This window comes from Odocoileus virginianus, chromosome 18 (assembly GCF_023699985.2).
Source record: "Odocoileus virginianus isolate 20LAN1187 ecotype Illinois chromosome 18, Ovbor_1.2, whole genome shotgun sequence".
NCBI classification, from domain to species: domain Eukaryota; kingdom Metazoa; phylum Chordata; class Mammalia; order Artiodactyla; family Cervidae; genus Odocoileus; species Odocoileus virginianus.
Genome location: NC_069691.1, coordinates 3,129,510 through 3,142,371, shown reverse-complemented (window position 1 = coordinate 3,142,371; position 12,862 = coordinate 3,129,510). Strand labels below are relative to the sequence as shown.

At 51.4% G+C, this 12,862-nt stretch overlaps 1 protein-coding gene and 1 pseudogene across 1 annotated transcript; both read right to left on the bottom strand.

Annotated features, from left to right (window-relative positions):
• LOC139039476 (olfactory receptor 13C7-like) lies at positions 1-984 on the bottom strand (annotated as a pseudogene).
• Positions 985-11,677: 10,693 nt separating this feature from the next.
• LOC110147477 (olfactory receptor 2S2-like) lies at positions 11,678-12,661 on the bottom strand. Its single transcript, XM_020908959.2, has one exon. It carries the CDS (start codon positions 12,659-12,661, stop codon positions 11,678-11,680), a length of 984 nt encoding a protein of 327 aa, XP_020764618.2.
• Positions 12,662-12,862: the final 201 nt, after the last annotated feature.

Genomic DNA, 12,862 nt, shown 5'->3' with positions numbered 1-12,862 from the left:
TTAGAGAACAACCGGAAAGCGGGACATCTTCCTGGAGAGGAGATCTCCCCTCAGAAGAGCTATGGCAGCAGCCTTCACTTCTGTGTTCCTCAGGCTGTAGATGATGGGGTTCAGTGAGGGGGTCACGACCCCATAGAACAATGCAAGAAGCTTATCCAGGTTGAGGTCCTTGGCCCTGGGCTTGAAGTACATGAAGGAGATAGTCCCATAGAAAATCACCACCACTGTGAGGTGGGCAGAGCAGGTAGAGAAGGCTTTGTGCCGGCCAGCAGCAGAGGGCACCCTCAGGATGGCAGTGAGGATGAACACGTAGGACAGGAAGATGAGCAGCAGCGGAGCCAGCGTCAGGACAGTTGAAGCCGCCATTATTAGCAGTGCATTGAGAGAGATGTCCCCACAGGCTAGTTTCAGCACTGCCAAGATCTCACAGAAGAAGTGGTTGATGACATTGTGGCCACAGAAGGGGAGGCTCCAGGTGAGAATGGATTGGAGAAGGGAGTTGGCAAAGGCTGTCCCCCAGCTCAGCGCCGCCATCCACGTGCACGTCTGCCGGTTCATGAGCTCTGAGTAGCGAAGCGGCTGGCAGATGGCCACGAACCGGTCACACGCCATCATGGCCAGGAGCACGCACTCCGTGGAGCCCAGCGCCAGGGTCAGGTACATCTGCAGGGCACAGCCAGGGAAGGAGATGGTGCTCTGGGTTTTCAGGAAGTTGACCAGCATGAGAGGCACAAAGGAGGATGTGCCACAGATGTCCATGAGGGCGAGGTTGCTGAGGAAGAAGTACATGGGGGTGTGCAGGTGGGGGTCCAGCATGTTCAGCCCGATGAGGAGGCCGTTCCCCAGCACGTTCATGGAGTAGATGCCCAGGCAGAGCACAAACAGGACCATCTCTAGGTTGTGGTGGTCATGTAGCCCTAGCAGGACAAACTCTGTCACGACCGACTGGTTCGCTCCATTCATCTCAGTCTCCATTCATCTCATTCTCCCACTTTTCCCACCTGCACCATGAAGGTGTTGGGTAAAGCACCAGTGGGCCTGGGAGCCAAGCAGCGTGGATATGTGGCCTGGGGCCGGTCAGCCCTGCATCTGGAACTCAGGTTCACAATCGGTACAATGAGAGAGGGGACTTCAGGTCTTCAAGCCAGCCCCCTCAGTTCCATAGTTCTGGTGTAACTTACAGGAGATGGGGTCAATTCTAATCACCTAGGCTCTTCTCTCTTTTCCCCAGGAGGGCTCTGTGGAGACAATAGAGTGGAATTCAAGTTTCCCATACTCCTTTTGAATCTACATTGTTCTTGGCTGTTAAGAGGAAGCACGTTTACTAGGTTATGACTTCATGTGACTGAATGATGCCCATAGGACTTTAGATGCATTCACTCACTGAGGATTTGACGAGTACCTGCCTTTTGCTGGGTGTTCTTTAGATGCTGGACTATAGCAGTAAGAGAAATACATGGACAAAAAGAGGCCACAATTGTGAGAAGGGCTGCTCCTCTTTCTCAAATTAAGTGAGATGAACTTGGGAACGCAGGTGGGTGATGAATGATGGTCACCTCATTCCTTCGGGCATAAAGGTTGAACATTTCTATTACATAGGATGCACAAGCCTTATTTCTGGTATCCCTCCTTAAGATCAGAGACCATGCATTGATTTTTAAAAGAATATACAAGAATATACTTATCCCAATAGAGCCACAGGTCACAACATTTAACCCTCGTCCTAAAACCCAAGTGAGTCTCCTCTTGGCCTCCATATAGCTTTATAGGATAAATGATATTGACAGTAATATTACACAGAAGGGAAAGGCAGGTTGTAATCTGGCAGAGGTGTCCTGTGTCACTGACCAGCTCTATGAAGGGAGTGGGGGAAGAGGCCGCAACTTTGCCCAGGAGCCTCCATCTCTCTTCTGAGCTGGTGCCAGCCCCTTGTGAAATGCCAGTGTCAGGAGGGAGCCAAGTGTCAAGTATTAGATGGAAAGCTGTCTTGTGGCCCCTGTGATCCCTGGTCTGAGGGACACATCGGACCCCTCCTTCTGTCCCTTCACAGCCACCCTGCCTGTGAGGCCAGTGTCCTGTCAGCATGAAAGTCCTGTCTGTCCTCAGGGCAGGACCTTTCCCCCACCATGTGCGTTCTCAGTCAATCAGTCATGTCCGACTCCTTGTGACCCCATGGACTGTATCCTGCCAAGCTCCTCTGTCCATGGGATTTTCCAGGCAAGAGTACTGAGGCGGGCTGCCATTTCCTCCTCCAGCTCCCCTTCATTCCTCTTGCTCAATTGCATCTATCATTATAGGGGCCGACGGGCTCACCCTCTTCTGAATAAACCACATGGTTTCCCAGAGCTGCCTCTTTGCCCGAGAAGCTCCCTTCTGCAGGCAGGGCCCAGTGGAAGGGCTGCTTCCCCTCTCCAGAGCGCAGTGCATCTCTTCTCCTCTCCCCTTGAGCCCTGCCGAGTTACCTCTCCCTTCCTCCTCCCACAGCCCTTGGCCATCCTCTGTTCCTGGGCTGCACACCTGTCTCCTCTGCCACACGTGAGAGCTGACTCCATCACCTCTTTACAGCGTCTCACACAGTGATGCTGCCACGGGCAGTCCCCCAACAGATCGTCAGCACCCGATTCAAACCCGGCATTGCATGACAGGTTCAGCACTAACCAGACGTGTGATGGTGACCAAGTCACTTGGGCTTTGAGACTCAGTTTCCTTTTGAGCAATGGGGATTCTGTGTAGTCCAGATGAGACGCACAGAGAAAAGGTCTGGTGAGTCTCCTAGCAATGCTGCAGATCAGAGACTACACCTTCAACCACGGGCACATGCCGGATCTGTCTCCCCGCCTCCCAGACAAGACCTCCAACATCTCTCATGACCCCCTTCTCCCTGGAGTCTGTGCTGCTTTTTCCCCTCCAACCTAAATCAAGATCATTGTTAAGGGGGTTTATGAAAATACAAGGGTAGTTGCTTAATCTGGGTCAGTCATTAACCATAAATCTAATCCATGTAAACATTTTAAGGTAGGGATTCTCTTGCTGAAGTTTGGCAAAAAGGTAAATAACTACCTGTGTGAGGGCTTATTCATTCACTCATTCAGGAAATTATTGAGCACCTACTATGTGCTGGGTGCTGGGAACACAGAAGAGGCAGATGTGCCTTCTGCCCTCACAGACTTTACAGTCATCCCCTTGCTTCTTGGTGACCTTGCTCATATCCCTCTCTCTGGGCTTTAGAAACTTTTCTTTGAATTTGGCATATAAAGACAAAATTCAGCTTGAGGTCAGGAAAGCAGAAGTTAAAAGGAAGCATCTCTCCTAGGTCATGACTTCATGTGGCTGGATTAAGCCTGCAGCTCATTTTAGATTTCATGATAAGAACTTGGTGTTTATTGGGTGTGTTGCTACAGAAAGAACTGGCAACCTCCAATTGTGACCCTGGATACAGGTGTGGGGAGAGTTTGCAGGCAGATAAAAGACGGGATACCTCCTGACTCTGCTTTTCTCTTCCCCACCCTTGTCTCCATCAGGGAGACCAGGTGGGAACGGCATGGACATGGGAGGGCTTTGTCGTCAGCCTCTGGCCTGCGCCTGCCCTCACCTCCTACACATCCCTTTGTGCGGGCTGCTCCAGCCTCAGCAGACCAGCCCCCGCTGGTGGACAAACCCCGCAGCTCCTGTTCCCTCCCTCTTCTCCTGCTTTCCTCAGGCCGGAGCCCCTTCTCTCCCACCCATCCTCCACGGCTCAGCTCCTATACACCTCCTTCGTGGGGCTGCCTTCTGAGATGTCTCCATAGCACTGACCATCCCGACACCATGACGCTCACACAGCCATTAGCACAGTTGGTTTCTTGTGTTGTCGTTCCCTCTCACACGATAGACTGAGCCACGGAAATCCAAGTGCTGTGTCCAACTTACCCCCAGCCTCTCCAGTGCCCCACCCAGGAGCTGCCGTTTGAGATCCAGTGCTTTCCTTCTGCTGCAGTCCTGAGCCCAGATTTCCGACCTTAAACTCACCCTCCTTTCCTTTTCCCCACAGGCACACGCAGGATGTCATTGTCGGGAGGACTAAAACAACAGCCTCTCATGACTGCAGGTTCCACAGCACCACTGCCAGGATACACCCCATTTCAGAGCCCAGGCTGCCCGCCTGGGGCTCACAGGGGCCCAGCCACGGGGCTGCCATATCCTGCATGCAAGAACTGCTCTCTGAAGAGCTAAATGAGGCGAGCAGTGGGTTTCCTTGCAATTTAAGAGTCTTATCAGAACACATTCTTTCAGACATTAGGAACAGCCCATGAGGCAATAGGCTTATGACCCCAAAGAAATGAGATACTGTGTTTAGGAAATACCATGCTTCCAGGTTACTGACTGCATCATGGGCTCAGTCTGGGACCAGAGACAGGAGCTGCAGTTCATTTAGTCCATCAGCGAAGATGAACTGAGTTTTGGCTATATTCAAAATGGATAACTAAGAAGGACAGATTGCAGCGCCCATGGAACTCTCCTCAATGGTACGCAACAGCCTGGATGACAGGAAGGGGCTGGGGATGAATGGCTACAAGTGAATGCATGGCTGAGTCACTTCCCTGTTCACGCGAAACTGCCACGATACTGTTTATCGGCTATACCCCAATACAGAAGTTTAAAGTTTGAAAATAAAAAAAGATTCTACAGTGGAGAAAAAAAAAAGATGAGCACAGTTTTCCTACAGGAACACACAACCTTATGATTTTAGTGACTTACCAGGACAGAGGTTTAGTTCTCACCCTTTGTAACATTGCAGGTTTTCACCTCTGTTCCAGGTCATCACCCTCAGAGACGCTGGTTCCACTCTCTGGGGCATCGCCAGTTCTCACAGCTGGGGAAGAACACAGCAGAGCATCGCGCACCAGCAGGTCAGTGCGCCGACCCAGAAGCGAGATGCGTCCCATCTGTCCACAGCCCACTGCCCTGTGTAATCCCACCGCACGCCCAGAGGCAGACCAGACGCACTGCAAGGCGTTTGGGTATGATGGAGTTTGCACGAGACTCGGGACACTACATTTGCATCTGTCTGCCAGGTCTCACGCTCCATCATAGCCTGGATAATCAGGTTTACAGAGTGATAGGAGATTGCATGTCTCTGGGAATCACTAATTCTCTCCCCAGTGTTACACCTCCTGAGAGGCAGGGTGATGCCATGGAAGGAGCCCTGACCTGGGAGTGAGGATCCAGGTTTGATTTTTGCCCTTGTTCCCTTTCCTCTGAATGACCTTGGTTGAGTTTCTCCTTGTGTGAAATGGAGCCATTCAATATATATGATCTCTATACTCTGGACCATCTCCAAACATTCCCTCATCTTTCTAGGAACTTTGGACCGAGGTAAATATCATGTCAGTTTCATTGGCTGGCAAATCTAGTTTGAACAATTTAATACTCATTTTAAGCTTCAGAAATTATTTTAAAGGAAGGTGAGGGGCACAAGAAGAAGCAGCTCCTGTTATGACGTCCCAGAAGTGCCCGCATCCGCAACCCACATCACTGGTACTCATTGTGATGGCAGAGCCAGCGAGAGGGGGCTTTGGAGTCAGACCACCAAGCCCAGGTCTGAGACCTGCCACTTGCTAACGGCTTTCTCAGCCTCAGCCTCCTTACCTGTAGAAATAAGAGTAGCATTTCCTCATGGGATGATTTTGAGGATCCAGTGAAAGGTCTTAGCACAGAGGTTGGCAGAGGGTGAATATTCAGTAAGTGGCAACCGATATTATTAATATCATTATGTTCCCTTCTCCAAACAGATAGTCTGGTTTCTGTATGTTTAAAAAAGATTTCATAAGAATAGTCAACATTGTAGATGGATACTCCTAGCCTCCTACCTGTTGGCCCAGTGGCCTGGGTGTCAGCAGGTGGTTGAGCAGATGACAGGTGTGGTGACCCACGGCTGGGGCGAGCAGAGTGAGGAGTGCTGAGTGCATTCCCAGCAGAAACACTGTGCTGGGCTGGGCCAGGATCGAGGCCCTGAGCCCTTGAGGCCCAGCCTCCTGGTCCCCTGCCGCGGAGACATCTCTCCTGCTACCTGCCTTCAGGGACCTCACAGTCCCTGTCCAATTTAAGGTTCAGACTCTGCAATGTCACAAGTTTGCAGACTTGGCATGATGGGGCTTCAGAGACCCCAGGTTCCCTGTGCTGCCCCAGGAGGGCCCGGCTGCGTGAGGTGGGCACAGGAGAGACCCTGGACAGGAATCTGAAGACCGGGTCTCACTGCAGCCCTGCCCCTTGGACTGAGGCTCAGGGCCTGTGACCCCTGTGTCCTTCAAGTGGACATCCTGGGCTATGAAATGGGGTGTCTCCTCACAAGAGTGCTGCGGGAACCTGCACTCATGAAAGGATGTTGTTATAGTTTAGTGGCTAAGTTGTGTCTGACTCTTATGGGAGCCGTGGACTGTAGCCCACAGGCTACTCCGTCCACGGGATTTCCTACACAGAAATACTGGATTGAGTTGCCATTTTCTTCTCAGGGGATCTTCCCGACCCAGGGATGGAATCTGTGTCTCCTGCGTTGGCAGGCGGGTTCTGTACCACTGAGCCAGCAGCGAAGGTTAAGGAAAGGGATTGCTGTCCAGGGTGAGGCCAGACCCTTGTGGCGGCGTGAAGTCGGGGGTTTGTGGTCGTGTGAGTGTCTGCAGGTCCCTTTCTGTTTGCCTTCCCGGGCCATTCTCTCTCCTTCACAAGAAACACGACAACCTGAGGCAGCTCACGGACTAAGGATCGGCCTCAGATAACACAGCAGCCGCTGCGGATTCTCCCACTAGCCTATGATTTGTCTCTTGGAACATTTTCTCAGGAGCACAGGTCAAAGTCAGATATTGGAGCATTGTGACCACTCATTGTCCAGGTGCTCAGGACTGGGGCCGTCTGCCACCCTGTGGATGCCCCCAGATGGGCTCCTCGCCAGCGCGCCCACCTCCTCCAACCTGCTTGTCTCATCTTGCCCATCTCTCGGAGTGTCTCTCAGGGTGGTGCAATATCTACCCAAAGAGCCCAGAAGTTCAAGTGCCAAACCACAGTCTCCTCCTTCCTCCACCAATTGTTGCCATCAGCCCAATGTCCCCAGGAGGTCTCAGCTCCACCCTCTCTGTCTGACCGCCCATCTGGATCAGGCTCCATCCAGGCCGCCTCACTTCCTGCCCTCGGGCGGGGGCCCTTCTCCTCTGTGCTCTATCTGGAGCCACGTGAGCTTCCATTTCTCAACAATAATACTACTTTTACGTTCAAAATCATGTTCATTTTAGAAGTATTGAACAATGTTGGAAAGAATAATTGAGAAAACAGTATTGATCTGGAATCCCATCTCCCAGAGGAAATAATTGTTAGCTAATATTTTGCCCTATTTTTCTAGGATATTCTCTTTTTTCCCCATTTATTTTTACTCGTTGGAGGCTAATTGCTTTACAATATTTTAGTGGGTTTTGCCATACATAGACATGAATCAGCCATGGATTTACATGTGTTCCCCATCCCGATCCCCGCTCCACCTCCCTCTCCATTCCATCCCTCTGGGTCTTCCCAGTGCACCAGCCCTGAGCACTTGTCTCATGATCTGTTTCATCCTTGAGAGTATACTTGTTTCAATGCTGTTCTCTCTGAACATCCCACCCTCGCCTCTCCCACAGAGTCCAAAATTCTGTTCTGTATATCCGTGTCTCTTTTTTGGTTTTGAACGTAGGATTATCTTTACCATCTTTTTATATTTTTTATTTTTTGTTATCATTTTAAAAAATTCCATATATATGCGTTAGTATACTGTGTTGGTCTTTATCTTTCTGGCTTACTTCACTCTGTATAATGGGCTCCAGTTTCATCCATCTCATTAGAACTGATTCAAATGAATTCTTTTTAATGGCTGAGTAATATTCCATAGTGTATATGTACCACAGCTTTCTTATCCATTCGTCTGCTGATGGGCATCTAGGTTGCTTCCATGTCCTGGCTATTATAAACAGTGCTGCGATGAACATTGGGATGCATGTGTCTCTTTCAGATCTGGTTTCCTTGGTGTGTATGCCCAGAAGTGGGATTGCTGGGTCATATGGCAGTTCTATTTCCAGTTTTTTAAGAAATCTCCACACTGTTTTCCATAGCGGCTGTACTAGTTTGCATTCCCACCAACAGTGTAAGAGGGTTCCGTTTTCTCCACACCCTCTCCAGCATTTATTGCTTGTAGACTTTTGGATAGCAGCCATCCTGACTGGCGTATAATGGTACCTCATTGTGGTTTTGATTTGCATTTCTCTGATAATGAGTGATGTTGAGCATCTTTTCATGTGTTTGTTAGCCATCTGTATGTCTTCCTTGGAGAAATGTCTGTTTATATCTTTGGCCCATTTTTTGATTGAGTCATTTATTTTTCTGGAATTGAACTGCAGGAGTTGCTTGTATATTTTTGAGATTAATCCTTTGTCTTAGGATTTTCTATATACATACTTATTCAAATATGCTAAGAAAAATACCTTTAAAATTAGGATTATACTGAGTACAAGGTACATATACTACTTTTTTCTATTAATTACAGTGGGAGCATTTCAAATTATCAAATATTCTTGAAAAAGTAAGATTTCTAATGGCTGTGTCACAGTCTATCATTGTCTCCACCAGGACTTATTTAAACATTCTGCTATGGTTGCCCTTTAAGAATTACCACTTTTTGTTACCACAGATAACTCTGTGAGTAACATCCATATACATACTTTACATACATCTTTGCACCTCTAGTAATTTTTTCAAAGTAATTCCTAGAAGTAAAGGTGTCGGGTCAAAAGGTATGATGTTTAAAATCTCTTGATTCATACCCATAATCTAAATAGCTGGGGTTCAGGACAGAGTTAGCTGGGCACAGAAGGCCCTGAAGAGGGAGACAGAGCTGAGACAGACCCTGCTCAGGAAGGAGGGATCCGAAGGGGCTTTCTGGAAGGGGGCTGGGGTGGAGGCATTGAGACAGGATTGAATGAGTTATCAGCGCGCTATGATGCTGAGGGACTGGTGTCTATGGTCCCCAGTGTCCATATTGCATTCCTCAGCTGTGATTTCCAGCACCCCATCTGATCCCCAGCCGGGAAAGCTCTCAGACCTCTAGTATAGTGCCTGGCCTGGTGTGTGATAAGTGTCCAATGTATGTTAGCTGAAGGTCCAGAGGTGTTTGGACTTGAGAGGCAAGAGCAAGGGGGAGGCAGGGGGGCGGGAAAGACTGATACTCACGGGGAACTGGGTCTGGAAGGTGTCTGTGGGTGGAGTGGGGTGGAGATCAGCAGCCAGTGATGAGGCTGGGCAGGTGGAGGGGATCTGGCTTTTATCCTAGGAGAGATGAGCAATGGTGACCTTTAGGGATTTATGCAGGTGAGTAGTATGATCGGATTGGTGTGGTTTTTTGTTTTCTTTTCTCAGACAGGTTTTTCTTTCTTTCTTTTTAGTTAGTGCGGAGGATGGATTTCAGAGTCTGGCATAGCTGTCGCACTATCTGAGAGACAGAGGAGGTGATGGCGGCATCAGAGGAAGGAGACGGCAGACCAGGAGCTGCTGTGAGGGGGACGCTCTGGGCCGTGGTGACTGACTGGCTGTGTGGGGCGGTGAGGGGGAGAGGACGCCCCTGATGACTGCCCGGTTTCTGGCTGGGGACTTACGGAGTGTGGGTGCTGTTCCCCGAGAGGGTGACAGCCCTTTGGGGGCAGAGGGGTGAGTTCAGCCGTGGGCAGTTTAAGTGTGAGGTGCCTTTGAGGAGGGGAAGGGCCAGCAGGAAGACCTCTCCGGGCAGAGCAGCCAAACCAGGTCTGGAACCCTGGTCTCCTGGCTCCACAAATGGGGGTCCTTTGCTGTCTCCTCACTTGCTTCAGTGACTTCCTGGAAGGCAGCGCCGTGGCCACGAGATCCTGTTGCTCCCCGCTCGTGTCTGTCCAGACGTTCAGACTAAGCCCCTGACTGCCTGGAGCAGCTCAGGATCCAGTCCCAGGTGTGACAGCGGACGGCTCTGAGTGACAGTCAGCTCAGTGACCCTCTCTCGGAAAGCTCTGTGTGAGCTGAGGAGGCAGGCCCCCACAGAGTCCTGCCCTTGAAGCGTCCACATTGTTGTGAAATATCATGGATGCAAAGGAGACGGGGATAGATACCGCGGGAAAGGTTCCAACTAAGTGCAGTGGGATGCAAAGGAGAGAACCGCTTTAAAAGGCCAGGAAAGCCTGTGTGGGAGAGACGGGGTCTAAGCTGCCTTGACAACAAAGTCCCAGGTCTCACCAGAGAACAGATGAGCAACAAACCAAGATGCGACACAGACACGACCGAGGGGTTGACTGCGAGCAGAGGTGAGTGGGATGTCGGGCTGAGAAAGCAGAGAGCCTGTTTTCGAGTTCTGAGGGCTCAGCTGAAGAATTTGGGCTTCCTGCTCTGATAATGGGGAGCAAACATAAGTTCTGGAGCGGTGAATCAGCCAGGGTCTGGCCAAAGGAGCAGGCCCAGTGTGAGTGACGTAAGGCTTCGCTGTGGAGAGCAGGGCTGCCGTCCGTGGGAGCTGCAGGAGAAGCCTGAGCCGGGCTCGGCCTCTGCACCTGGTGTCGGGGCTGAAGCTGCTCGCGGTGGGTGAAGGGGGAGGTGAGGACAGGCCAGCACCAGGGGGACACACGGAACGCGTGTCTGGCCTTCAACGCCGTGGACTCACTGACACTGGTGACCTGCTGGCGGAGCTGGCACTCTCTGCATTGGAGGGCCCCTCGCTCGGGGCTCGGAGCAGCTGCAGGCGGCCTGGCAGGAGCCCGGGGTCTGCAGTGACAGCAGGTGAGGCTCCGCCGCCTCAGCGCTCTCTTGCCTCAGCCTTCCCGTCTCCTCCAGACTCTCTCGTGCTCAACCCGAGCCAGAACCTGAGAGCAAAGAGAGCTCTAAGAGGGCCGGTTCTAACCTAGCTGGATACTCCATCCAGATACGCACAAGCCAGCTAACCAGTGCTCCCCGGGGTGATTAACCTGGACGCAACCAATGAGGGACAGCTGGTCAGAAAATGGAAGCTCTAGAATTCTCTAGTAGCTCCTGGGCTGACTGTAGGGTAGTGGCATTGTCACCAGGCTCTTCAGGAATTCCTCAGTCCTCCTCCTCCTTCCAGATGCGGGGTCAGTGTGCATGCCCAACCCTTGGTGTCAGTTCTGGCCGGTACCTCACGTTGGGCAATGAAGTGGAAGTGGAAGTAAGAGGTCATTTCTGAGTGGAAGCTGCAAGAATCCACACAGGCTTTCTCATCATTTCTTCTTCTTTTGCCATTTGACCAGCAGTGTGCCACATGGCAGATGCTTTGACATCTTGAGGCCTACAGGATAAAAAAGATGAAATTGATTTCCCATCCAATATCTGATGGACCTGCAGCATAAGCAAGAAACAGAACTTTGTTTTTTAAGCCTCTGCAGTTATGAAGTCACGCCACAGTGTAAGTAGTTCCCCAGGTGCCACTAGTGGTAAAGAACCCCCCTGCCAATATAGGAGACATAAGAAGTCCTGGTTCAATACCTGGGTCAGGAAGATCCCATGGAAGAGGACATGGAAACCCACTTGAGTATTCTTGCCTGGAGAATGCCATGGACCAAGAAGCCTGGAGGGCTAGAGTCCATAGATTCCCAAAGACTTGGTCAGGACTAAAGTGACTCAGCATGCACGCACCTGCCTGACGGACTTAGAGAACCACAGGAAAGCGGGACATCTTCCTGGAGAGGAGATCTCCCCTCAGAAGAGCTATGGCGGCAGCCTTCACCTCTGCGTTCCTTAGGCTGTAGATGATGGGGTTCAGTGAGGGGGTCACGACCCCATAGAACAATGCAAGAAGCTTATCCATGTTGAGGTCCTTGGCTCTGGGCTTGAAGTACATGAAGGAGAGAGTCCCATAGAAAATCACCACCACTGTGAGGTGGGCAGAGCAGGTAGAGAAGGCTTTGTGCCGGCCAGCAGCAGAGGGCACCCTCAGGATGGCAGTGAGGATGAACACGTAGGACAGGAAGATGAGCAGCAGCGGGGCCAGCGTCAGGACAGTTGAAGCCGCCATTAATAGCAGTGCATTGAGAGAGATGTCCCCACAGGCTAGTTTCAGCACTGCCAAGATCTCACAGAAGAAGTGGTTGATGACATTGTGGCCACAGAAGGGGAGGCTCCAGGTGAGAATGGAATGGAGAAGGGAGTTGGCAAAGCCTGCCCCCCAGCTCAGCACTGCCATCCACATGCAGGCCTGCCGGTTCATGAGCTCCGAGTAGCGAAGCGGCTGGCAGATGGCCACATACCGGTCACACGCCATCATGGCCAGGAGCACGCACTCCGTGGAGCCCAGTGCCAGGGTCAGGTACATCTGCAGGGCACAGCCAGGGAAGGAGATGGTGCTCTGGGTTTCCAGGAAGTGGACCAGCATGAGAGGCATGAAGGAGGATGTGCCAGAGATGTCTATGAGGGCGAGGTTGCTGAGGAAGAAGTACATGGGGGTGTGCAGGTGGGGGTCCAGCATGTTCAGCCCGATGAGGAGGGCGTTCCCCAGCACATTCATGGAGTAGATGCCCAGGCAGAGCACAAACAGGACCATCTCTAGGTCGTGGTGGTCGTGTAGCCCCAGCAGGGCAAACTCTGTCACGACCGTCTGGTTTGCCCCATTCATCTCAGTCTGCATCCATCTCATTCTCCATCCTTTCCCATCTGCACCATGAAGGTGTTGGATAAAGCACCAGTGGGCCTGGGAGCCAAGCAGCATTGATGTGTGACCTGGGGTGAGTCAGCCCTGTGTCTGGAGCTCAGTTTCAGCATGGGTACAATGAGAGAGGGGACTTCAGGTCTGCAAGTCAGCCCCCTCGGTTCTGTTCTGGTGTAACTTACAGGAGAT

Bases quoted from the DNA above. Each gene is read 5' to 3' on its own strand.
- LOC110147477 (XM_020908959.2), bottom strand. From the start codon at position 12,661: ATGAGATGGATGCAGACTGAGATGAATGGGGCAAACCAGACGGTCGTG.